The sequence below is a fragment of the Heloderma suspectum genome, chromosome 7 (genome assembly GCF_057233095.1).
Source record: "Heloderma suspectum isolate Gila_16-S chromosome 7, 16-S_ref, whole genome shotgun sequence".
NCBI lineage: Eukaryota > Metazoa > Chordata > Lepidosauria > Squamata > Helodermatidae > Heloderma > Heloderma suspectum.
Genome location: NC_139464.1, coordinates 121,238,992 through 121,266,109, shown reverse-complemented (window position 1 = coordinate 121,266,109; position 27,118 = coordinate 121,238,992). Strand labels below are relative to the sequence as shown.

The 27,118-nt window shown below is 44.7% G+C and overlaps 2 protein-coding genes across 10 annotated transcripts in view; one reads left to right on the top strand and one right to left on the bottom strand.

Annotated features, from left to right (window-relative positions):
* Positions 1 to 2,169, top strand: part of SMC1B (structural maintenance of chromosomes 1B) — a 72,423-nt gene extending 70,254 nt beyond the window's left edge. For 2 of the 3 annotated variants that reach the window (XM_084811294.1, XM_084811293.1), the window contains 2 exons: positions 641 to 751; positions 937 to 2,169. In XM_084811294.1, the coding sequence (XP_084667420.1) occupies positions 641 to 751; positions 937 to 1,047 (222 nt within the window). In that variant the 3' untranslated portion in view covers positions 1,048 to 2,169. The remainder of the gene's footprint in view (positions 1 to 640; positions 752 to 936) is intronic. The other variant, XM_084811295.1, reaches the window with a different exon arrangement.
* SIRAL2 (SIR2 antiphage like 2) lies at positions 26 to 26,715 on the bottom strand. 7 transcript variants are annotated; one of them, XR_014784503.1, is made up of 11 exons: positions 25,733 to 26,079; positions 23,598 to 23,715; positions 19,786 to 19,845; positions 18,588 to 18,840; positions 11,345 to 11,566; positions 8,579 to 8,707; positions 7,069 to 7,354; positions 6,271 to 6,411; positions 4,696 to 4,728; positions 3,798 to 3,881; positions 26 to 2,828 (listed from the first exon to the last, which is right to left on the bottom strand). XR_014784503.1 is itself a non-coding variant. In XM_084811299.1 (10 exons), exons 3-10 carry the CDS (start codon positions 19,830 to 19,832, stop codon positions 2,800 to 2,802), a joined length of 1,083 nt encoding a protein of 360 aa, XP_084667425.1. In that variant the 5' UTR covers positions 19,833 to 19,845; positions 23,598 to 23,715; positions 25,733 to 26,088; the 3' UTR covers positions 26 to 2,799. The 7 variants fall into 7 exon arrangements, 6 of the variants coding, with proteins under 6 accessions (XP_084667425.1, XP_084667428.1, XP_084667426.1 ...); XM_084811299.1 differs by lacking the exon at positions 6,271 to 6,411 and having other exon boundaries at positions 25,733 to 26,088; XM_084811302.1 differs by lacking the exon at positions 6,271 to 6,411 and having other exon boundaries at positions 25,629 to 26,071.
* Between the last annotated feature and the right edge of the window lie 403 nt (positions 26,716 to 27,118).

Sequence of the window (27,118 nt, the reverse complement as noted above, 5' to 3'; positions counted from 1 at the left end):
TAAAAAGGAACAATCCACATGCCATCCGGAAATATGTTCTTTATTCTTATATATCAGAATAATATTTTTAAGCTGAAGCAGAGAAGAAAAAATAGAAAACCGTTTAATTCTCTCAGAGAGATGACCAAGCCGTTTGAAATGGAAGCAAGCTAATTGTACATACAGACAAGTTGAAGGCAGCTTTTGTTCACTTTTTGACACAATGGTTTATGATAATATACTTAGTCTTCCTTGTTTAAAAAAAATTAATTAAGGCCTGAAGGGATAACCTCCTGCTGATGTGAGGAGTCTGTGAATGATGTCATCTCAAACCCTACACAGCACATCTTAGAATGCAGGGGTAGTATCTAGGCATAAAGATGTCCTAAGCTTCTCTTAGTTTTTGAAAGCTGCTACTGATGGGGGACTCGACGGTCTTATAGGCCCCTTCCAACCCTACTGTTCTATGACTATTCTAAGCACAGGGTTGGGGGACAGAAGAGCCTCTGAGTTCAAAGGCTTACGGCCATCCCCATAAATTGTGCCCTCACACAGCTAACCTCTAGAAACCTATAAAGTAAGCTTCCTTTCTAATCAGTGTATTTTTGTATAAATCTAACAAACCCTATTCCAAATTCTTGTGTTTTTTCTTCCCCAAAAGGTATCAAGCTTCATTAGGCAGCAGTCCCAAGAGAAGTTTCAGATTCTAGTTATTTCTCTAAAGGAAGAGTTTTATTCTAAAGCAGATGCTTTAGTTGGAGTATGTCCTCAGGTAAATATAACTTTGGGTGGTTATGCCCCCTGCCCCATTTAATGGCATATGTCTGTACCTCTGTAGAACTGAATCCCTAATGATTTTGAGGGTTTGGGTGGCACAAATGCAATGAAAACTAAATACCTATGCCTCTACAGTAAGGTAGGTGTACTATGCTAACTCTTGATCATTTTTGTTCTCAGAAAGGTGATATTATGTCTAGTCAAGTACTGATGCTGGATCTTACTCGGTATCCAAACTCTGATGAGAATGAAAGAAGAGAAAAATGGAGAAAGAGCTCCGTGTTGAAATAGGATGTAGAGCAAATTTATTGCTGTTTTGAGAAGTTTAACCACTGATTTGACAGGTTTGAATGTTCCTAATGTGTATTATTTGAAGCACTGTTTAAAACTAACTTCAAGCATTTAGTATGAGAACTGGTTGTTGTTCAGCATTATGCTGTGTAAATATGTTTACCACGCCCCGAGGTTTATGCTTGTTCTATATGGAAGTTAACTCCTAAAACTGCAATATCAGAGAACCAAATAGAAATGATAATTCCGGAGGGGCAATCAGGATTGGAGAAGTGGCAGAGAAATATCATTACCCATTTCTCCATTCCGTTCCCTCCTTCATGGCTTTACCACTATCCTGAGAGGTTTCAAATATGTATTTGCAAGTGCAAAAATGTGTGGAACCCCACAGGAGGGAAGTCATGGGGTGGGGGAAGGGAATTTAGAGCAGAGAACAGGCAGCTGTGGAAAGCGTTTAGCACACTACCTTGGCCACTTTGCCAAGCCTGATTCTCCCTCCAGCAGTGCCTGTTCCTGTTTAAACTGGACCATTTGAATAACTTTACACCCATCTACATGTAATGTCTGCTTTTGGCCTGAGTTACTATAGCACAAGTCCTGTCATTTTTGGTGCTTTTCAGCTGAATGTTAACCTTGCTCAGACGAGCTTGGAGACAATGCCATTTACTAATAAAAAGCTTATAAAGACAGCTTATAATACTGACACTGCGTTCACTGGGAATTTAATATGATACCTTCTTATACAAAACAGTATTCATGTTGAACGTTAAATTTGTCTAACATGTCTAAATTTGTATTTGAAAGTAGTTTAATAAATGTTATTCAATTCTAGTTTCCTATGTGCTCTGAGTCTACTCTATATGGAGGAGTAATCATCTAATCTTCTATTTCCAGGCTGGAGTTGTGCAGTAGGCTTTATGCTGTCTTAATAGTGCAGTTCTACTAGGTGACATCGATACAAATGACACTGACCAGCAGTTATTACTTACTATCTTATATTCATTACATTTTGGTGTTTTGTTACCTTTTCATCTCAGGCCCATGTTTGTTCAGAGCTAATAATGATAAGAATATTTGCTTCTGAGGGTTTTTAAAAATTAAAGTACACAGAAATTAAGAGCCCTTATTGCATTCATCTTTTTTTCTTAAAAATTTACAAAATGTACAAAAGCCTATTACACTACTGTGAGCAGAAGGAAAGTAACTACTGGTGCTGTTCACAAATGCCTACACAAGAACTCATGGTGCTGTCCTATGTAGGCTCGATCGCAGTTCTCATCTTTCTTTGTGCACGCAAAAAAACATCTTCAGATTTCGTTCCACTTCTCTCATGCAATGCTGTAATGTCAGATGTTAAACAGCCCTTCTGTGAGAGGAAGATGCCTTCCTCTGTTTTAACTCACAATGGGTGAAAACAAGATTAGTCAGATTCAAAGAAGTTAAAAAGCAAAATGCTATTTTGCAGATTACAATGCCAGGTGAGAAGCTATATATCCCTTGTTGCATTATTTTATCCTTGAGGTAGTTGCAAGTCAGTCTTGGTTAAAGGATACCTCTGAAATGTAAACCTATATTCAGAAAACATGTACAGGAGTGTTGTGTAGGAGTCCACTCCTACAAAATTCTTAAGGGCCCCCCACCTCAATTGCTTTCAATGCATATGAAGTGAAAGAATCCTATTTGAGTCTTTGTCATGATGTACATGGCACAGTCATAGCACATAGCTGCTTTTCAAGTTACGTTCTCACATATTCACAGAGAGACAGCTTCTTCAGCAGTACCTGTTTAAGAAAAACCTCAGAGTAAGTTAATTCTGTTTAAAAAAATGAGAAATCAGATTTCTTTTAAGTTGTGTGTGTGGTCAGCACAAGTCAAATTGTAGTTGCTGTGGGTATGCACCTGAAAATTCTGCACAATAGTGGCAAAAGTAGCTGTTTCCCTTAATCAAGTTTGGGTAGAGAGGAAACCGCCTTGGAGAATTTCAGATGTATTTTTTACAGCAGACTGATAGCGTAGCAGGCAACAAGCGAAGATGTGAGTGCTCTCAGCTAATATTGTTTAAGTTACAATCCAGTAAAAAAAAACATTTTTACAAAAACAAATTAGTCTACTGTTGTGAATTGGCATAAACACCCAAACCTGTTGATGATCAAAGTGTCTTTTTTGTTCTAATACAGTGGATGCTTTAAAAAATGCCATTATCTGACTGGTCAAATACCCAACCCTAATCATGTCACATGGTTGCCCAGAGTTTTTGGTACTTCCCACACTACTAGCAGGGGAAATGCTAATATACTCTGGGCAGCACACAAGATATAATAACTTTACATGTGATATGAGGGAACATCAAACATGCCACAATTTATGTAAAACAATTATTCCTATAGCGAACAACCATAAGTGATGTAAATAATACTCATTATTCTGCTTTCTGGGAACTGCCCTGCATTTTAAAAAGGAAGAACAGGGAAGGCATAAAATTAAGACAAAAACAAACACCTATAACAGCATCAAGGTAAATATAAACTTGACAAGTTTTTTAGAAAGTTTTCCACTTGCTGTGTCCTATCTCATTTTAAATAATATTTGGCATTTAGAGTAATCAGATAATTTCATTGTTATCTCAGTTTTTATTCAGCTGTACTTTGGCAAGATGCTTGGTGAAGGCATGGCGGTCTGAACACTGCCCAATAAAACCTACTTCTTACATGCCCCCTGGAAAATTAAAAATAACTGTAAATTAGGATTACCATTATCAGGTTGCCTTGCTCTCTTAGGTTGGTCACTGCCACTCTCCCCCAGCCTTCGCTTTGCACAATCCACACAAGATGTTCCTGCAAGAACAAACAGTGTTACAGACTGAGCACATGTAATTAAACGAAGGACTTTCAAGAAAGTACTGGCATCAAACAACTGGGACTTGGTCCAAATCTACAGCACCATCACTACTATTCTTACCATAATTCTCTGGTGAACAATTAGCATACTTTTTATTCAATTTTAAAAGGCATGCTATACTAGTTGGAAGCAGTTTTTACTTTCATGAAAGTGATGCATTCATGACTGCAGAGCACCTATGTGGAATAATCTGTACGAGTGAGCAAAGATTTAAGGATCATCAAGAGTGCTCATTCACTGACAAACTATTTTGGAGTAGGTGCAAGACTTCAGATCTGGAGAGGGAAGTTTCTGTATTACTACACACAATAGTTTGGATCCAGGCTAAGTCACGTTAGCCCTATTGAAGTAAATTGTACAAGTTAGTGACTAACTTAAGCACCATTGATTTCAATGTTAGTCCCATTGCAATCACTAGGACTAAGGTGTGACTAAATCAGTCTAGATCCAACCCAATATGAGTGCTTCCAGATGAGGCTTTTATGATACCATCACCGTCCCTCATTCACAGAAGTTTACACAAGATCCAGACAACATTATCTGCTTGTAACCCTCCCATGTTTTCTCACTTTTTCCTTACCGCAGAAAATTTATTAAGGAAAAATAGACAGAATTGCTACATAATGAAGCACCCTAGGTTTACATTCGAATTGGGGAATGTCTCATGAATGTAAAATCATCCAGTTGTTCCCAAGACACCACCCCAATTCAATACTACAGGACATACATGCAAATAAAAATATACTTAACCCAAAAGTGTTGTGCTGTCCACCTGATCTGCATCTGGAGAAAAAATTAAGATTAAGTCACAGATCAGACCAGATAGAATTTAGTTTAATTTAAAACAAGCTATAAATTTGCTTTTCAAAATTACTAATGAAACACTTTAAACACGCGGAACCTTCTTATCTGGGGGTTTATTCACATGCTGCTTAGACACCTCTTGCAATATTCCCGTATTATATAATAGACTGCTTTTCATCTATGGAAAACGGCAAGCAAAGGTTTTTGTGTAATTCATGGTTTCACTGGTCCAATTGTCTCCTTTAAAATACTCGGTTCTGCTGTATCATAGTTACATTTCCCATGATGTAGTGGCCTAGGTTGTTTTTAATTTGTTATAAGCACATGAAAGCATACTGGAGATACTTTGGGAATAAGAGAATTCTCTTAGTCTCTTTTTCCTAGCAAGGCTGAATCGTAGCTTTTAACAAAAATACAGAAATCAGTACATAACTGAAATCAAACCATTTCCCCCTCCTTAAATACCTAGATGGTGCTCCTTTTAGAACCCCACATGGAATTTGCTAACCACAAAAGCAAAGGGACAGTATGAGGACAAATGAGTTTGAGTGACCATGCAACCAGCTCTTTTTTTTATTTTGCCTCACTGTTCGATGTTTCCATTTCATATAAAAAGTACTTACATTTTTTTAAAAAAAAAATTGGTACAGTGGAATGCAAGCTTGTGAGTTACACAGGTTTCTTCAGACATTGAAATTCCATGTAACAAGAGTATATGCACTCCTGCCCAAAGAGCAACTATGTCATTTCGATGATGGGAGACAGAAGCATGCTGTGTCCTGCTTTGAGGACAGTCACTGCCGGCTAAGATACATACTGGACTGGACTCTACAAGCATAATCTAGGTTTACCTGCAGAGTCGTCGTAAATCTGAGGATGATACTTCAACTTGTGGCATTTAACACCTTTGCTAAATCGGTTCATTAGTTTGTGTAGGGCTCTATAAGTTATTCCTACTACTACTGATACTAGGATTGCTATTTTATGTTTCTTTAGATACGTTCATTCATGTCGTTTTCTGTATAAACATTGTTTGCCCTAGATTGTTCTTGCCATCTACACTTGTTGGATGACAGCCTGATGTAACACAGAAGAGAGATAAGCATCAAATTGAAACGCCATTGGAATTAAGTTAATATATTGGTACAGGGATCTATATCAGCTAAAGCTTTAGCGGTTTGTGAAGGCCCAAACTGCCTAGTGGTAAAGGCAGGTCTGGGGAATGGCAGCACCAATATTCAGCCTGAGAGTGAAATCTGATTGACTTCAGCTGCAATTACCTGGGAGTAAGACCTATTGAACTCAATGAGACTTACTTCTGAACAGACATAAACAGGATGGCACTGTTAAGTCTTATTGGATTTAAAACTTCACCCCAAAGTAGTTCTGAGACTAACATACAGGTGGCATTACCCTCGGCACTCTCAGGATTATGACTTGGCCTCAGACAGCAGCTGTGTCAGAGGCTCCATTGCTAAGGCACAATTAAGGAGCAGCAGTACTACTCAGGAGGAGATTTACCTCAAGGGTTGCCATAAAGACATCGATGTGCATCAAAATAACAGCGTGCCTTTGGATAATGCATTTTTCTTTCTTTCCTCCCGCCCATAAGAGGCTCCTTAAGAGTACAGGATGGTGATCCCTGCCAGAGTTTGTAGGTGCCTTCAGAGATGAAGGAAAGGACAATAGGGTTCTTCAGATCTGCACATGTGCTAATTGACAATACCCAATTAAGATAAACTTTTGCATTACCCCTTATATTCACTCGATCTGACATGGCAACAACCATCTGAACACTAGGCTCGCACACCCTCCAGATTGGATGCTCCAGATCAGAGCAGTTAAAACTGCAAAATATTTTTCCTATCAGAGCATGCTTGTGGGTAAATCACAATACCCATTAATGACTGGTGATACAGACAGTAGTTGTTGCAAATTAATTCACAGAGCAAATAACACTGATCTTATATATGTGGCATACAGGAAGTTACAGGAAGCGAGATTCCTGCTGAACATCAAATGACAATCGAACCAACTCCCTAGGGAGGTGGTGGGCTCCCCCACACTGGAGGCATTCAGGAGGAGGCTGGAGAGCCACTTGTCAGGGATGCTCTGACTTGGATTCCTGAATTGAGCAGGGGTTGGACTCAATGGTCTTGTAGGCCCCTTCCAACCCCACTATTCTATGATTCTATTCTGATGCCACGTATCCATGCACAGACTTAAAGCAATGTCCTGAAAGATCTGAAACCAAGAACTACAGGTATATGGAGAACAGAAAACAATGTTTGGACACAACATTTATACCGTACACAGTACCTGGACTCCTCTGTTTGCAGATCTGAGTGGTGAGATCCTGAACATACTCTGGGAAACTTTCAAAGCAATCCCCATAGGATACTACTTTTATGCCATGTAGAAGCATATCTGCCTGGAGTTTAAAAAACTGGTCTTCGTTTTCTTTAAGCACCAACATGTAATGTTCTAGATCCACTTTGTTTTTGACAGTGTATAGAAAGAGGGCCTGAAATATCTGATCACGCAAGGTCTCGCCGCAGCCCACAAACAGAAAAGATTTTGTCCGGTACAGGTTCTGCAGAGCCTCCTGTAAAGAACATGTAGTCCATAAGTCAACAGTAGGGCATTCAGGCCACAGACACAGGAGAAGCAAAGGTGGGGAACATGTATCCCTCCAGATGTTGTTAGACTGCAATGCCCATCATCTCTGAATATGGGCCATGCTGTCTGGGACTGATGGGAATTAGAGTCCAACATCTGGAGGCCTACAGTTTCCCCACTCCTGTTGTAAAGGGATATTACTAATAGAACCAAGGTTCATAAGCAGCCACTTGCCTGACTGCCTGTAGTTAATCAAAATTGCTTACAAGAGACCAGATCGGGAAATTTTCACATTTTTAAGACAGTAGTTTCTCTCCCCACCCTCTCCTCTCCTTTCAGACTGTCACTATGCTACAAATAACTTACAATGGCAAATGTGGGCTAGCAACATTTCTACAGGCTAGTAACATTTGTGGAATTATTAGAAGGCTGTAGCTGATATAACCCTTTCTGCTATTATGGCCATGGAATTTGGTAGCATGACCAGATGTTACTTGCCCAGGTATATGGAAATACTGCCCCATCCACTTCACCAGAATTTCATGGGGGTCAGCATGTTATAGTGGCTAGAGTATTAGACTTGGGCCAGACAGACTTTGCTTCAAATCCCTACTCAGCCATGGAGCTCAAAGAACAGCCTTGAGCAAATCACGATTTCCCATCCTGGCCTGCCTGACAGGGTTGTTGTGAAAACAACATGGACAGTTATACATACTGGCCTGAGCTCCTTCAAGGAAGGCTGGAATGTAATCTATAAAAGAGGATGTGTGTCTGTCTGTCCATCAGCACCAAAGTGCCAAGACCGTGAAATTTAGACACCTGAAACTTGGCATGCTTTCTAAGGGGGCCCCAGGGGTGTGCACCTCAGGGTTATTTTGCCTTTTAAATGCATTAATTAATTTAAATGCGTTCATGCAGTTGAAGACTCAGTACATCTTTAGCCACTTGGGGCAGACGTCCCTAACCAGCACAGAGCTTTGCAGTCCATATACAGCTGAAGCCAGGGGAGAGTATTCGGCCTGGGAACAGAGTTCTAAACTTGCCCACTCCCCCTTGCTGTGGGACCCCCGGAATTGAGTGGACAGGCCTCTCCCTCAGGGGGCTATAGGGGTGCACTATGGCAGGGGCCGTGCAGGCATGGCTTCGCTCAGACAAGGCAGGAACAATCTGTACAACTCTGTCAACCGTTCCAATTTCAAGGTGCACATACCATCACCTCGGGGTCTTGAGTAACATCTTTATATCCTGAGGGATCCAACACCATTCCACAGGGATCAGTGTACAACCCATGAATGTGAAGAACTCCATATCTGATGTGTCCTTTCGCCCACTGGAGAACCTGAAGAAAGCCAAACCATTCATTAATATACTACGTATTAGGCAGAAAGAGGCCAGGCCAGGCCCCAAAAGGACAAGTGATTTATTCATTTTGATGACAGTATTATCACAAAGGATTTTTTAATCATCTAAATATGAACAGAAATGCCCCAATTGCAGGCTACAATGCCCCGACTACCACCACCCTATTTGTTGAGGAGCTGCCGTTACTGAAAGGGCATCTAGGGAATATAAAACAACATTCTAAGGTGTTCCCGTATAAACACAACACAAATTCCCACAGAAACGATCCACTTTAGGTGGGTAATGGAGTGTTGTCAACTGTGTCTTGCCTCCTTAACCAGCTGTTTCAATTTACCTCGGGCTTGAAATAGGCTCTGTGATGTCCAGTCCAGAGAATCTTTGTTTCTATTGCAAAACATGTCTGCTCCCCCAGGCTGCTGTGCTGTCCGAGGTGGCGCACAGCACACCTTGGGTCACAGAGCTGGCTGCTTTGGGGCAACGGAGTCACTTTTGATTCTACAGTCCCAAGTCCACAGGCAGCTCCTGCCTAAACTAAGAACACTGGAATGTATTTACTAGAAGCACCAACCACAAAATTTGACTTGGACTCCCAATTTGGACCCTTATGAGGGGATTACGCCTGCCAAATGCCAGAAAAATAGGTGCAGTGGTTATTTATTTATTAAATTTATTAATTGCACATCTGGCTGGTCACCCAGCCACTCTGGGTGATGTACAAAGCATATAACAAAACAGTTTAAAACAATAAAATTCTACAGTAAAAGCATTTTCTAAAATACCCTAACCCACCCCAAATGCCTGCCTGAACAACCACGTTTTTAATGCACGACGGAAGCTCATTAAAGAGGGGGCATGGCGGAGTTCCCTAGGGAGGGAGTTCCAGAGAGTGGGGGCCACTACAGAGAAGGTCCTCTCCCTCGTCCCCATCAGTCTAGCTGTCCTGGCTGATGGGACAGAGAGAAGGCCATGTGCTATGTGCTTTTATATTTTGGTGTTGTTTTTTTAAGAGAAACTGCCAGTAACTGCTCTATTTCTAGGCAAAATTGGATGAAATTTGCAGGGATAATTGCTCCTTCTTATGGGATCAAGCCTGCCATGATTCAGATGAACAGATGCATGGATGTTTGTGCAAGGACAGCACAAGGAGGTATTTATCCCCTACGTTCCTTGTGGACCATTCTTCTGAAAATGACAGACAGCACACAGGTGGCTATAAGCAGGAAACCTACAAAGTTGTAGATGTAGCACTTTATGTGGAAGAGGAGCCCTCAACTGTGTCTGTGTTATTCGCTTCCCCTTGTTGGAATAAGCAAGTCATTAATTAAACTCACCATATGGAGGGGGAGATGACTGGTTGAAAAGCCACTAAATAGTTAATGCATGCAGGGAGTTGAGGAGTTGTTGGTTTTGGTTTCACCACTGCCTATCTTACTTTGCTGTTTTTAGTTGTAAAAAGATACCTGTTGATATTAAGTAAAGGTCCTGTTTAAAGCTGGTAGTTGTCTTCTGTCTCAAGTGTGATCTGACAAAATTTACTCTGCAACACCCCTTTCCCTCCCCTTGTGGGTTTTTTTTTGGGGGGGGGGATTTGTATGAAAACAGCATACTACGTCGAGGTGTTTCCAGGTGAGAAACATGCAAAGTTAGAGCTTTTTTCATAGTAAAAGCTGGTGCTGTTGGACAAATGGCCATCTCATCGTCCCACTCCTGCCCTCCTGTGGCTGAAGAGCTCCTGGTAAAGCATGCCCTATGATTAGAAGATAGGTCTGCAGTTACTCAATCCCCCTCCATCAGCTTTAGAGAAAAGAAAGCAAAAGACTATTCCGGAGACATGCTGTCTGCCTTTTGAAACTCAGATCCAGAACAAAGCCTCATGCAGGGTCCAGGTTGAGTTTTGGTCGTTCTGGAAAGAAGTGGCTCAAATCCGATGCACATCCTAAGTATTTACAGGACAAGCTGTTGTATAATACCGTGACGGTGCTAACCCACGGAACTATCTCAGAGCCTTGTCACTGCAAAGGAACAGACTTCAGAACATAACAGCTGTGTGGGATTTAGACCGAAGGCCTTTCTAGTCCAGCATTCTGTCCCCACAGTGGCCAACCAGACGTTTCTAGAAAGCCTACAACCAGGACACAAACCCAACAGTGCCACCTTCTCTAGATGCTTATAAAATAGGATCTTAAAATGATTTGTGCCCTTTCAAACTAGAAAGGCCAATAAAATGACTGTAGTACAAAAATACAGAAAACCACACAGCTTTAGATAAAACCATCCAGCATCACTAGACTAAACAACATTTCTGTATTGTAAGAAACATTGTATATCTAAGGAATATTTTCTTACATGAGGAATCTACCGCCCACTATCATAAGAATGCAGTGTTCAAAACAAAAGAAACACAGTCCTGAACACAATCCATCGGCTATTTCTTCCCATACAAGTCACACTGAAATGGGTTTCTCGCACCACTCCCATTCATTTCAATAAAGTTTGTCCAGGACAGGCCTCTGGGGCATTGTGCCCTTCTGTTACTAGCGTGAAACGTTTCACATTCTGTAAACACAGTGGGGGTGGACAGCTTCTGAAAGCATATGTAGTGGTCTTACCATACCTTGTCCTTATCTTTCAAGTCAAGAGACTCCATAGGTTTACTCTGTTGCTGGCCAAAGATTTCAAGTAAGTTGTCATAATTTGTGGTCAGCACTATTGTGCCTCTTTCCATTAGTCGGAGGATTGACTGCAGAACAACAGGATTCTGAATATGTTGCTCCAAGTTATCAAAAACCTCCATCAGACAATCCTGGAAAAAGTTGGGCTTGGCATCTCCTGTGCGCTGAGGGAGGAAAGAAAAGAACATCAAAGAGACAAGAATATACCAGGGGCCTTTGGTAGCATGGTACATTGAACCCTGGAACCACCAATATATATAGCATTTAAGGTACAGCTGCCATTTGCCATGCTACATACACCTAAGGCAGCCTGCCCCAGCTTGGTGCTCGCCAGAGATTTCAGACTTCAACTCTCATCAGCCCCAGCCAGTATGGCCAATGGTCAGGAACGCTGGGAGTTGTGGTCAAAAACTTCTGGAGGGCACCAGGTTGGAGAAGGTTGACCTAAGGTGAAAGCACAACCTTTCCCTCCTGAGCCACTTCAAATATTTCCCCACCCCACCCCGGAAATTGGCAACAAGCCTGCTCCCAATTCACCCCCTGCAAATGGGGTAGCAAACTGGGGAAAGGCATTTTTCAACAGCCTTAGCCTAGAAATGCAAGAGGGGAGGGGGGAAGCACCTGGAAGTAGGGAGTAGAATCTAACCTGAACCAACCCCCCCCCCCACCACCACCACCACCTTAGATGGTTGGTGAAACAACTGAAACTCAAATCAAAAATCTCTTGAACCTGGAGTAAAACTGTTAAAGGTTCAAAATGAGTGACCCAATAATTAGAAGCTCAGAACCAGGGGGGTTCAGCTGGAGGCAGTATGGAAGGGTCTCTCTCTCCCCACCAGTAGAAAGGCAAGCAAAGGAAACTATGTTTCCCAAGTAACCACTGGAGAACAAGAGAAGAAAGAATTCTGGAATGAGTTCTCCCATCTCATGCATTTACTAATACTCATATTAGTATTTACTAATACTCCAGCTGCAAATTGCTTCTCTCAGACAAATTACATTATTTATTTGATTTTATTTTACCCTTGCCTTTCCACCAAAAAAATGGCACTCGAGGTGGCTTACAGGCACAATAAAAATTGATTAAAATAATAAAACAATAAAATACAATAAAAACATAAGCATTACAATTTAAAAACAAACGAACAGCACCCAACCCAACAGACCCACTGATATCATAGAATAGTGGGGTTGGAAGGGGCCTACAAGGCCATCATATGCCAAAGGCCTGCTTGAATAAAAAGGTCTTTGCCTGCCGGCAGAAGGACAACAGAGAAGGAGCAAACCTAGTCTCCCTTAGAAGCAAATTCCACAGCCTGGGAGCAGCCACCGAAAAGGCCCTCTGGGCCCTCTTTCAGGTCGCCACCCAACATGCCTCTGAAGGCGGCAGTCTCAGAAGAACGGCCTCTTGCAAAGATCTTACGAACCAGGCAGGCTCCTATGGGAGAAAGTAGCCTGGCCCCAAGCCTATAGGGCTTTGTAGGTCATAACCAGCACTTTGAATTCTGCCCAGAAACAGACCAGTAGCCAGTGAAGCTGCTGTAGCGAGGGAGTCGTGTGCTCCCTGTATCCGGCCCCGGTCTACCGTCTGGTTGCAGCATTCTGAACCAGCTGAAGTTTCTGAACGGTTTCCCAAGGCAGGCCCATGTAGAACATGTTACGTCCAAGCAGAATGTAACCAAGGCATGCGTGACCACGGTCAGATCGGAGATCTTTAGGAACGGGCACAGTTGGTACACTAGCTTCAGCTGTGCAAATGCACTCCTAGCCACATCCAGGCCGAGGGCCGAGTCCCAGAGTACACCGGAAATGCCTGAGCCTTCGGGGGGAGCGTCACCCCATCCAGCACAGGCTGAATCCTGTTCCCTGATCTGCCTTTCAACTGACCAGAAGCACCTCTGTCTTGTTTAAGCTTCAGTTTGTTTGCCCTCATCCGGTCCATTATATATGACAGGCACCGATTTAGAAACAGAACAGCTTCTGTGGATGGAGATAGGAGAGGCTGGATTTAGAAAGCAGTTGAGTGCCATCAGCATACTGGTGGCACCAAGCCACAAAACACGGGAGAATCTCTCCCAGCGGTTTCATGTATATGTTAAATAGCATGGGGCACAAGACAGACCCCTGAGGGGCACTACAAGGTCCCTGCATTGAACAGGAATCCCCCAGCACCACCTTCTGAGATCACCCCTCCAAGAAGGACCGGAGCCCCCATATATGAGTGCATCCCAGTCCCACCTCAGACAGATGCCTCACAAGGATATCATGGTCAATGGTACTGAAGCCACCGAAAGGTCCAACAGAACTAACAGGGCCACAGTCCCCCTGCCCACTTCCCATCAAGGTGACCAAATCGGTCCCTGTCTCATAATCCGGCCTGAAGCCAAATTAAAATGTATCCAGATAAGCCATCTAATCCAGAAATCCCTGGAGCTGGGAAACCACTACACGCCCCAGCACCTTGCCCAAGAATGGAATACTGGAGACCAGCCAGAAATTATCCAATAGGGCGGGGTTCAGGGAGGGATTTTTTTAAACAAAGGTCTTACCACCACCTCCTTTAGGCACGACAGAATCACGCCTTGCCATAAGAGGTGTTCACCTCTACCCTTACCCACTCTGCTAGTTCTCCTCTGGCTGCTTTTATAAGCCAGGAAGGTCCAGCATACAAGTTGTAAGCGTCACGTCTCCAAGGATCCTGTCAACATCCTCAGGCTGTACAAACTGAAAAAATATCCATTGTGATGGGACAAGCAGGAACCAAAGTTACATCCACTAGACCTGTATGAACTATGGCATCCAAGTTAGCATGGATACGATCGATTTTATCTGCAAAGTGTCACAGCAGGCTAAGACACAAAGCTAAGGTAACAGAATTGTACTCCACTTTGAAGTTTCTATTTCAAAGTAAAAATTTCTATTTCTATTTCACATGATGACTGGAGGGTAACAATGCAACATTTCAGTCAGCAATGTCTGGCTAATTCAGATTATGATCCTGAACTACTTACTCTTCAGAATTCCAAGAAGCCAAAGGCATTTGTCAAAGGAAGGCCCACAAACCTATCAGCCTCTACACAGATTATTTTATCAATGAACCTCATCTCAGTAAGATTGCAAATAAAACCGTAAAAACTGGCTTGCTGGTTAAGACCAAAGTCTATCAAGATTTTTGCTCCAGAAACTGCTAGTCAAATACTTCTAGCAATAGTCAAGCCCTGTTGTTTCACCCTCAACATCTGGTATGCTGAGATATGCTGCCTCTGAACATGGAGGCTGCATTTCTCTGTTCCTTTTTGGAAGCCATCTAAGCTACTGGCTATCACTGTATGTTTAGGAGTCCGTAAACACCGCGTGAAGTAATTCTTTTGTCAGGCCTCAACATTTTGCCCAACTTCAGTGGATGTCCCCGACACGGGTATTATGAAAATGGGAGAAAAATGTCTTTGTATACTACAGCTATAAGTAATTTGATAAAACGTCAAGCAAACCCTCTCCCTCAGTTCTCTTTCCTTTTAAACTAAAAAGTCTCAGAAGTTTTAGGCCTTCATCACAAGAAGGTTCTCTAAGCCTTTGATCATTTTAGGGTGCAAATCTATGCACATTTTATTGGAAGCAAGTGTGACTGAACTTACTTCTGATTAAGTATTCTTAGGATCTGAGTACAAATCATCTTCCTATGCGTTTGAGCTCTAGGATATCCTTTTTGAGAGAACAAACCAGAAATATACACAGGATGAAAATTCAGGCAGAAGAAGCATCCGCAGCTTACCCCCTCCCTCACACTCAGCTCCCAAATGAAAACTTCACACAGCCAAAAGAGATCCCACCGGGGCTTCTCTTGGCCAGATGAAGAATCTGAAGTCAGCCAGGATCACAGAGGCTGCCTCTGACAGCTGTGCACAGCCTGCTGAGGTTTCACATGGCCACAGGCCGCATCTGAACTGAAGTCAGCCAGAGGTCCGACATACATGCAAAACCCTCAGTCTCTGGCTGCAAAGGGCAGCCAGCTCCCCACAGAGCAAGGAACAGCCCCTGTCAGACTGTCCTGAGCAAGGAGAGCTCTTTTGCAGCCTGAGATCAGTGCTGTTGTGTGTACCCATGGTCTTGCACTGACAGCAAAAGTTCCACAGCCAAGCACAGCTCCCGCCAACAGGAACCGAGGACCACAGAACCTGGTTGCAGGTCTCCACAATCCCTGCCTGCAAACGACCGCTTGGGGCTGGCGGGTTAGGTGGCTAAATCTGAGTTAGACTGCCAATAAACTGAGCTACTCCCCGATTTGGGGAGCTCCACCATCTCTAGTGTGAATATCATCTAAGCAGTTAATTCAAAGTCTAAGTCCATCCAACAGCACCCATTCCACCTATGCAGCACAACTGACCCAAAGAACCTCTTAAACACCCTCTGACCAGAATCTTCCTCAGCAACGGTTTGATATTTCCACATGAAGATAAGCACTCTTTTCTCAATATTGTAAGGAGTGAAAATATTTCCAAATCGCAAACAGCGGTTGCCTCACGGTCATGTTTTTTCGTGAAATTTTGAAGCCGCTTTATACACGCTGAAATGTATCTTCAGACCAAAAAACGTTTTAATTTTATCACTGAGGGCAGGGCCACACCCCCGCCAAATTTGTGTAAGGTCACGTTTGCCATAAAGCTGTGCTTATCTAATGTTCTATACCTATAACAGTCATCAAGGGCTCATTTTGAAGCTTAGGGTCTATTTTAGAAATGTAGCGTAGATATGCCAAAATAAGCAGAATACAGCAGTAACTGATGGCCAAACATTTAAAAAACTCATTTCAGGCATTTCTGCTTCCATTATCTCCTGTGTATCAATAGATCCAGCAATGGCTTTGGTTATGTTGATTCACCTACTAGTGATCAGTTCACCCAGCACATTTCACAGACACATAGTATACGGGAATGCTAAATTTCTGAGAAGGGCAAGAATGCCCCACTTTTGCAGCCCCACTTTGCACCCCAAAATCAATGTGTGTTCAAGATACAAAGGTATTCAAAATGCATTTATCTGATAGTTTAGGATGTGTTTAGCAACTCCAAGAAAAAACATCCTGACATTCCAAACCATTATATTTTTAAATTATTTTAATATATATTGACTAGGTGTGTTCACTCTGCATTTCACTCTACATTTTTTAAATAGAACCTGAGCTTCCAAATAAGTCCTTAAGGACTGAAGCAGAGCACATCTCATTCTATGGCAAAAAGAGTAAGCACACATGTAATGCGAAATGTGATCTCTGACAAACGTTCAGGTTCTGCCTCCAGGGATAGGAAAGAATGGCTGTTGATTCATTTCAACATGTCTAATGACTGCAAAATTTCAAAAATCCCTGTTTATGACACAAATGTGCCAAATTGGGTTGGTTTTGAATGGAATTCCCCATGCTGAACGATTAACACTGAAACTGCTGAGGAAGAATCTGGGGAAAACGCATTCACCATTTCCAGTTCAATCATGCTGCACTAATAAAATTAGACTTTAGTGGGCTTTATGATTTTCACCCCTATAAATAGTGGATAATATTTACTGAATACGTGATGAAGGAGCTTAATTCTGTCCACTGCCACCCTTCCCCTATCCAGAACAAAACAAAGAAAGGAAGAAAGTGCAAACGGCCCTCCAGGACTGCAATAACAAAGCAACAGTTCATAAAATGCAACACTGTCCATCAGACATCTCCTCCACAAGGTACAGCACTCCTCACATTAATAGTAAAATCCTATATATGTCTACGCAGAAGTCCCACTGCATTCAATGGGGCTTACTCCCAGGAGAATGGATACAGGATTGCAGCCTAAATCACAAAACACCCACCCTACATAACCAGCTCTCAAAGAGTCTTCAAAAGGGCAGTGTTTTCTGCAAGAAGTCAGTCGTTAGTTGTTCATTCCTGTCCGACTCTTCATGACCCCACGGACCATAGCATGCCAGGCCTTCCTGTCCTCCGCTCTCTCCATTGCATCGGTGATCCTATCTAGCCATCTCATCCTCTGCCGTCCCCTTCTCCTTTTGCCTTCAATCTTTCCCAGCATCTGGGTCTTTTCCAGGGAGTTTTCTCTTCGCAGTAGGTAGCCAAAATATTTGAGCTTCAGCTTCAGTATCTGTCCTTCCAATGAGCACTCAGGGTTGATTTCCTTTAGGATCGACTGATTTGACCTCCTTGCAGTCCAGGGGACTCGTAAGAGTCTTCTCCAGCACCACAGTTCGAAAGCATCAATTCTACGGCGCTCAGCCTTCCTTATAGTCCAGCTCTCACAGCCATATGTTGGTACTGGGAAAACCACAGGTTTGATTAGACGGACCTTTGTCGGCAAGGTGATGTCTCTGCTTCTTAATATGCTGTCTAGGTTTGCCATAGCTTTCCTCCCAAGGAGCAAGTATCTTTTAATTTCATGGCTACAGTAACCATCTGCAGTGATCTTGGAGCCCAAGAAAATAAAATCTGTCTCTGCTTCCATTTCTTCCCCTTCTATATACCAGGAAGTGATGGGGCCAGATGCCATGATCTTCGTTTTTTTAATGTTGAGTTTCAAACCAGCTTTTGCACTCTCCTCTTTCACCCTCAACAAAAGGCTCTTTAGATCCTCTTCGCTTTCTGCCGTTAGGGTGGCATCGTCTGCGTATCTGAGGTTGTTGATAATTCTCCTGGCAGTCTTAATTCCGACCTGTGATTCCTCCAACCTGGCGTTTCTCATGATGTACTCTGCATATAAGTTAAATAAGCAGGACGACAATATGCAGCCTTGTCGTCCTCCTTTCCCAATTTTGAACCAATTGGTTGACCGCCTACTAAATGACTATTTGTAAAGACTGCTTTAAACTGATCCAGACTGTGAAGGGGACAAGAACTCAAGTGCAGTTATGGTGATGATGGTATCCCTAGAGCTCCACAAGGTAAGTAAATCTGCACTCACAAATCCTAGATTATCTTGTGCCGTGACTGAGCCATTGCTTGTTGTACGTTCTTTAGATTAGCCCACATAAGGGACAACGAATACACAAAGGACTACCATCTCACAGCATACCAATTCTCAAGAGGCATGGACGAGCTCTCCGCCAGACTCCTAGCATACATGTACAACTATATCCTCATTGCCAAAGCAGGAGTAACTTTTGTTAAGTACCATTGTAAAGAAACAGATAAACACTCACCGGCGACATCTTCCGGATTAGGTCATGTGCAACCACAAGCAAGTCTCGGTCTTTGGCCACTTTTTTGTGGAATTCAGCCACATCCCCTGGATGAAGCACCTCCAGCTGATCAGCTGCTTCAATGACTGCTTCAATGCAACTCCGCCAGGAGCACAGCGCTGGAATTCCTGGTGCTACAGCCGCACTCACTCCTGTTCCAATTACTAACAGGAGTTCCCGGGGCTGCTTCCGTATCAGGCTTTTTAGAAACTTCCTAGAAAGCAGAAGTCAAACAGTCTATTTTGATCATGTAATTATGCAGTTATCTAATCACTTATTAGAATAATAAACTAAAAACTTTTTATCAGTGAAAGCCCCCGCCCCTGCCCACCACAGAAATTGACATTACAGAGTAACTGAGAAGCGTTGAAAGCCTCCCCTAACCTGGTGCCCTCTAAAGGTTAGATCCAGGATCTGCCTTCTGTGAACAGAAGAACAGTCAAATAAGGTGCCTCTGCCCAATTTGGGGGGATCCCCCTCCCCCACAAAACACCACAGCTCACCCCATTCAGCAGGGTGTAGCATTTTCAGGGGGGTGGAGGTCTGCCATGGGGAGGAGGGAGTGGGGAAGTCTGCTTCCGCCAGCCAAGTTTCATGCACCTATGGCTGGATCCAACCCAAAATGATTTGGGGGACAACTTCCATCAGCCCCATCCAGCATAACCAATGGCCAAGGATGATGGGAATTTTAGTCCAAACCATTTGGAGGACACCAGGTTGGGGAAGTCTGCTTTTAATTAACACTGGAAAAGACCTCTGCTGAACATGACTGAGTAAACATTATAGAAGGATATTGGACAGTGAGGAAGGTATTGATGGATACAATAGTGTTATATTAGGTGCTGTGGGGAACCGCCATTTTAATTCTATTTCTAGCTGCTTGCGGAAAGGCAATGCCACAGAAGCACGAAAGACCTCTAGTGTGGAAGCCACCACTGTGCCTCATCTATCTATAAACGTATTCCGATAGAACATTTTTTTCAGCCAAGCAAATAGCTACAAAATGGACCACGACATCTGTAAAATGGCAACCAGAGTGAACCGCACAGAATTGTCGTGAAGGTATAAATGACAGATACTTTGTACATTTAAAGTGCTATATAAAATCATCTCTGATAATAATCCTCATATAGTACAACGTTTAAAAGATTTTTTTCACCTTGATTTTTGTTCACTTTTATTTGTCGTCCTTTCTGCTGAATCCATGTCTCCCGCTCTTCTGAAATAATAATGCAAGGATTCAGTAGGCTTTAATCAGGGCTGCCCCGTTAGCTAACCTCATTTAATAATTTTAAAAACTTGGACCGATAAAAAGTTGGCCCTGAGTAATTGGGCTAATCCCACGGGTATACCACTCGACCGCAAAGCTAACCTCTGTTGGGTCACAGCCATCTCTGCAGCTGGTACCATAGCGGGCCCAGCTGGAATCGGTGAGACGCATGTGAACAGCACTCCTAGCCTGTTTAAAAAGACCAAGCTTAAGTCTGCGAGGATGGGGCTGGTCGAAGTGGCAAACCATGCCCGAATGATCACTGACTGGTGTTATATTAGGAAAAATAAAACTTTCAGCTGGAGATTAAATTCACTTTTATTACAAGACCCAGATGTTAGAACAAAGTTAGTGGCTGATATTACTTTTCTCAGGAAAATGAAATGCCAAATGTTCAGTTAACAACAGAAATATATTGTGTGGTTCATTTAAAAGGGGCATTTTTTAAGAATTAAAAAAATGAAGGGAACACAGGGTTAGTATACTGACACAGCTAAATTATTTAGAGAAAAAATACAAGATGGATCAATCAGAGGCAACTTAGACAGCAATCCTTTCCCCCGAGACAGCATCTGGGAGACACAGGATATTTTGGTTTCCGGTATCCGAGCTTGGAGCCAGGAAACCATGCTCCCTGCCTCCTTCCTCGCCCCCTCACAGCCAGCGTGGAGACAGCCGCTGCTACTGTAGGGGGTAAAAGGAGGTGTTCCCAGGGATGGGGAGGGGAGGAGACTGGGGATGTGGAGATACAAGGTATCCCCAGCTGTCGCCAGCTTCCTTCTCTTCCCACTCCCCGAAGCTTCCAATAGACAAGTGAAATCACCCGTCTAGCTAAAATGCAGAGCAGCACTGAGTTCGGAGGCTTACGAGTACCCAGGGTGGATCAGACTGGATTGCACCCTTAGGATTTTAAGGAAAGTATTAGATGTACTGGATGTTTTTAAAACAGAAAGATCAGTTGGCTTATACAAAGCAGAAATATTTTGAGAGAAATATGAAGCCAGGAAAATTGTTGGCATTTCAAGTCAGAAAAACCAAACCAAAGGAATACAGTATGGTCTATAAGAAAGAAATCAGAACAAATCTAAAACCAAATTGACAATATAAAAGAAGAATTTTCAATCTCAGTCTGGAAATCCAAGAAAACATTTTCTGGAGAAAACACACATTCCTAGCCTATCAGAGGAGGACAGAGAGCTTTTGAATGCTGCAATATCCGTCCAACACCTCACTGCTGCTTCCTGCCCCCACCCCCAGCATCTACTGGTTGGAATGGCTACCTCACTCTGCCTAATGGTAGGGCCGGCCCTGCTGACCTCAATTATTTATTTTCTTGCCCAAACACTGAAAGGCTCAGAAGGGGGGAAATGACACTCAGAATCAGGGGCATGGGAGGAGTTAAGCATCTCTTCCTACTATCCATTCTCCCCTGGAAGTGCCCCCCCCCATTGTCTCAACCGAAGCAGGTTTGGGAACACACATTTGCTGAGATAATGCCATTCTGCTCACAGATACTCACTCCCTTTGAAGCAGCATGCATCAGAATATAACCTTGGTCAGAACAGAAAGCTGAACAGTTTCCTCATGAATTCTGGAGGGAGCATGTAGACAGTTACGCAAACTCCTTTCTGTGAAATTGTGACAATATTGCAACATCATGCTCCAGTGGTTTTCAAACTGCCTACTGTCAAGGAACCCTGGCAAGGCTGTCTTTGCCTTCCAAAAAATCCCTTTCAGTTTCAGTGGATTGTGAAACATCTTCTAGTAGCGCACACCCTCAGTTTACAGGGGGCACCATTGAGGCCAGTTAGGGTTTATACCCACACTACACAGACTGAATCCACCAACACTCTCCAAGAAGATCAGCAACAGCGAACACTGATTAAGTTCTCATTCAGAGACCCTTGTCTGTCATTACTGAACTTCACACTGAGGAGTCCCTGATTAGCTTCCAAGGAACCGCATGTTTCCCCAAAATATAGTTTGAGTATCGCTGCAATCGGTGAGGATTGATTTAAATCAATGATGTAAATCAGTTACCCATTAATGCCACTTCATATATTTCCTAAACAGTGGTGCAAATCTGACCACTAAACCATGTTAACTTAATCCGATTTGAATGTTTAAATCAGTTTAAAAAATCAATATATGGACATATTAACCTGGTAAAAAAATACAAACCAATCTAAAAGACATGTACCTGTTCTGCCCTGTGGAATTTATCACCATTGTTCCAACTCCCCACATTTATAAATCAATGTCATGTAGGATTACTATTTTTTTAAGTAGGGCTCTTGTGCCTTTAATAAGTTCATGACAACAGGAAAATCAACACTAAATTTCCCCCTACAACTGGTCTGCAAACCAGGAAACAGCTTGTTACACTGCTGTTAAAGGACCACAAGCTCTTCCAGAAAAAAGTTGGCAAAGTATCACGGGATGTTTTATCTGAACCTATAGCTTGTGGTCATACTTAAATTCCTCATTAATTTCCCAAGATAAACCACACTCCTTTTTATGAATTCTTAGGCTCCATTCCTAAGCACACACAGCTGAAGGAAATTAAAATGAATGATTCACTGAAATCCTAGTGGAGGCTGCAAATGGAAGCTGTGAAAATTAAATAACAATGGGTAATGGGAATTATGTTTGAGTAAACTATCTTAAGATAAGGATGCAAATGTGTTTAGGATTGAGATGCCACTTGTGATTGTTCTGTAGTTGCATTCTTCATTTTACAGTTTTCCCTAACATGTATAGTTCACAAACTGATAACAACCTAAATACATGCAAGTTATCACACTGATTCTTTTTCTTCCAATATCCAGTAGATGCAAACCAGCATTTTGTTCTTGAATCCTAAAGAACAACCCCAAACAAAAATCTAATTCATCTTTCTGTTGACGGAGGGAGCAATCCTGTGGCGGCTAGTCAGCGGCTAGACTGATAGGTCAGTTCCCGGGGCATGTCTGGGCAAGGAAGTTGGAAATGCTGGTACGACACATCCTATGTGTCGTCCAGCTGTTGCTTCTCACGCTCCAAGGTCCCACTGCTAGACAGCCCAAAATCGGCTGTCTAGCTGTTAATGCAGGGCGGCTGAAGCGTGGAGGGGACGATCCCCTCTGCGCTTCTCCTCCCTGCACTGGATAGGTGGTCGCCTCCGAGTTTGGAGGTGGCCGCCTATCCCAATAGGATTGTGCCCTACACTAGGTAATCTTTTTGAAGTCAGTACTTCAGCGGTACTGGCAGCCAGGCTTAACATGCACAATTTTAACCACAGAAAACCCTGCAGACATTTCTTCAGCCTGTTACCTATTTCTTAAGAAGGGACATGTCACAGGAACTGCTGTTTGACTTGGTAACTAAAAACAGAAGACATTAGCGGTGCTATTTTGACCCATGACAGCGGGCTATTTATCACGCCAGGCTCTTTTGTATTTGAATGCCAAATGGTGACATCACAACTACCCAGACTCTGATGATAAGTCAAAGAAAAAATATATCCAAAATCGCAGCTTAAGAACATATAAATAAACAAGCAGCAAGACGCCAGCTTTTCAGCACCAGGCGCTTTGCAAACCAGCTGAGTTTAAGTTCTGCATGACTTCAGGGATCACGATGCAACAAGAAGAATAAGAATAGACAAAAAAGAAAAGCCTGACTGACCAACTTCGTAGAGAGAGGCAGCTGACACACTTTACCTGTGCTGTACCCCCTCCAGAGGGAAAGGCAACCAACGGACCAAGAGAAGAGATTTTAAGAAGCGCGGCTGGGAGCCAATTTACTGCTCCAAAAGAGATTTTCCCATCTCAGGGTGCGCTGAAAAGACAGGAGAGAGAGGGCCAAATGGATAAACTCTCAACCTCAGTGAGAGCTTGAGGCAGAAAATGAGTTCAAATGAAAGAGTACACTGAGAATAGAGGCAAAGTAATGTGGGGTGGGGGGTGGAGAAAGAGCCCCAATTCCCTCACAATACACATAAACTTATAGAATATCATTTTCTTCTGATACTGTTTCATGCTACTGCCAAACAACCCCCCCCCCATCTCACTCATAGAGGTCTAAGTACCTGGAACCCTTTCCCCTTTTGTATGGCTGTGTTTCCATTGCCTTGAAGAGCAGCGTGGCAAGCTGAAATCCAACAGGTCCACAGGCCAAAAGAAAGGCATCGCCTGTTGGATTTCCACCTAGCAATTATTAAAGGGACAGAAACCTTGTCTGAAAAAAACAAACACACTTCAGCATGGCAGGGGCAGGTTAATTCTACTTAGCTGTTCCGGCTGCTCGAGTTTATCCTTGAAAAAAGTGGTTAAGTACACCACCATCACAACACAAAGTTAGGGGCTCAGAATGTCCTCACTCCAAAAAATTATGGGGGACGTTTTCCCATTGCCTCCACACAGGAACAGGAATCTTTTCTGCAGTTTCGAGAGGGGTGGGGGAGACACAGAGTTTATCCAAATATTTAATAATGGGACAATCCTTAAAAAATGAGACATGGGACTTTCCAAGCCCAAGAGCAACTCCGGGTGCAATCCTATGTACCTGCTGTGGCCCCCACTCTGTGGAACTCCCACCCTAGGGAACTCCGCCATGCCCCCTCCTTAATGCTTGGATGGCCTTCTCTCTGTCCCATCAGCCAGGACAGCTAGGCTGCTGAGGACGACGGAGAGGGCCTTCTCTGTCGTGGCCCCCACTCTGTGGAACTCCCTCCCTAGGGAACTCCGCCATGTCCCCTCTTTAATGCTTGGATGGCCTTCTCTCTGTCCCATCAGCCAGGACAGCTAGGCTGCTGAGGACGAGGGAGAGGGCCTTCTCTGTCGTGGCCCCACTCTGTGGAACTCCCTCCCTAGGGAACTCCGCCATGCCCCCTCTTTAACGCTTGGATGGCCTTCTCTCTGTCCCATCAGCCAGGAGAGCTAGGCTGCTGAGGACGAGGAAGAGGGCCTTCTCTGTCGTGGCCCCACTCTGTGGAACTCCCTCCCTAGGGAACTCCGCCATGCCCCCTCTATAATGCTTGGATGGTCTTCCCTCTGTCCCATCAGCCAGGGCAGCTAGGCTGGTGAGGACGAGGGAAAGGGCCTTCTCTGTGGTGGCCCCCACTCTGTGGAACTCCCTCCCTAGGGAACTCCGCCATGCCCCCTCTGTAATGCTTGGATGGTCTTCCCTCTGTCCCATCAGCCAGGGCAGCTAGGCTGGTGAGGACGAGGGAAAGGGCCTTCTCTGTGGTGGCCCCCACTCTGTGGAACTCCCTCCCTAGGGAACTCCGCCATGCCCCCTCTGTAATGCTTGGATGGTCTTCCCTCTGTCCCATCAGCCAGGGCAGCTAGGCTGGTGAGGACGAGGGAAAGGGCCTTCTCTGTGGTGGCCCCCACTCTGTGGAACTCCCTCCCTAGGGAACTCCGCCATGCCCCCTCTGTAATGCTTGGATGGTCTTCCCTCTGTCCCATCAGCCAGGGCAGCTAGGCTGGTGAGGACGAGGGAAAGGGCCTTCTCTGTGGTGGCCCCCACTCTGTGGAACTCCCTCCCTAGGGAACTCCGCCATGCCCCCTCGGTTGTTCAGGCAGGCCTTTGGGGTGGGGGTGGGGGTGGGGGCCGGGCATTTTTACAAACGCGACGTTCCAACGTCGAATCTTACTGTTGCAAAACTGTTGCATCGGCGCGCGTCGCCCAGAGCGGCCGGGTGACCGGCCAGATGGGCGATTCAGAAACCCAACCAATAAAATACAAACCCGTTTATACGGGAACGAGCCCGGCAGCCTCCAGCGCTGTGCCTTACAGGGCGTTTTCCGCCGACGCGCGCAGAGGGTCGCCCCCAAGACACGACATTTCTTACCGAAAGGGGGGCCCCCTGGCTGGGAGGCGCGACGGGGGCGCTTCCCCCAGGAGCGCCCGAGCAGCCACCTAGAGCTCCGAGAGCTCAAGCTCCACGGGGTCCGCGCGGGCTGCAGCCCCTGGCTTCGGGGCTATCCCGCCGTGGCTCCGCACCCCGCCCGGGGGCTCGGGCAGCCCTCCGGAGAGCCCTCCGGCCGGCAGCTCCCGTCCGCCCTCCTCCCGCCGCTGCAACGGGCGGGGCCGCCGGCCGTCGCAATCGCTCCCGCTCGCCGCCGGGCCGGGCTCGAGGCCACAGAGCGGCCCGTCCTCCCGCGTCTCCGCGCAGCCCTCGCCGCGGCCCAGCAGCCCGGCTCCCCTCCCCAGCGAGGCGCCACAGGCGGGCCGCCGGCCGGCCCCCGCCCCCGCCTCCTCCGCGCGGCCTCCCGGCCCTCCGCCCCGGCTGGACGAGGCCGAAACAGACCGGGCCCGGGGCGGCCCAAGGCCCCGTTTCCCATGGAAGCCCGTCAGCATGCGAGGGCAAGGCCCGACCCATTCACACGTGGACGGGGCGGCGCGGCGGCGGAGACCCCGCGGGGAGACTTGGAAACCAAAAGAGATGAGGTGGTGTGTCTTGCCTTGCTTTTGCATTGCCTTGAGCGCCGAAGAACGGCGAGCTGCGGTGCCGGAGAAGACTCTTGAGAGTCCCCTGGACTGCAAGGAGGTCCACTCAGTCCGTCCTAAAGGAAGTCCACCCTGAGTGCTCATTGGAAGGACAGATCCTGAAGCTGAAGCTCCAATACTTTGGCGAAGAGAAAACTCCCTGGAAAAGACCCTGATGCTGGGAAAGACTGAAGGCAAAAGGAGAAGGGGACGGCAGAGGATGAGATGGCTAGATAGCATCACCGATGCAATGAATATGAACTTGAGCACACTCCGGGAGAGAGCGCAGGACAGGAAGGCCTGGCGTGCTATGGTCCATGGGGTCACGAAGAGTCGGACACGACTGAACAACAACAACAACAAAAGGAAATCAACCCTGAGTGCTCATTGGAAGGACAGATACTGAAACTGAAGCTCAAATATTTTGGCCACCTAATGCGAAGAGAAAACTCCCTGGAAAAGACCCTGATGCTGGGAAAGACTGAAGGCAAAAGGAGAAGGGGACGGCAGAGGATGAGATGGCTAGATAGCATCACCGATGCAATGAATATGAACTTGAGCACACTCCGGGAGAGAGCGGAGGCCAGGAAGGCCTGGCGTGCTATGGTCCGTGGGGTCACGAAGAGTCGGACACGACTGAACGACTGAACAACAACAAAAACGATAATCCAGTTACGCCTAGAACGATTCTGACAGCTTGAAGGGAAAGAAAAGAATCGGAAAGATCAGCGAGATCATACATCGGCAC

What these genes read in the sequence shown, in the direction of transcription:
- SIRAL2 (XM_084811296.1), bottom strand. An exon ending in AAAAGTGAACAAAAATCAAG is followed by an intron (nt 18,841 to 19,785) that starts GTGAAAAAAATC and finishes TCTGCTTTCTAG; the next exon opens with GAAGTTTCTAAAAAGCCTGA. An exon ending in GGACAGCACAACACTTTTGG is followed by an intron (nt 3,882 to 4,695) that starts GTTAAGTATATT and finishes TTGTTCTTGCAG; the next exon opens with GAACATCTTGTGTGGATTGT.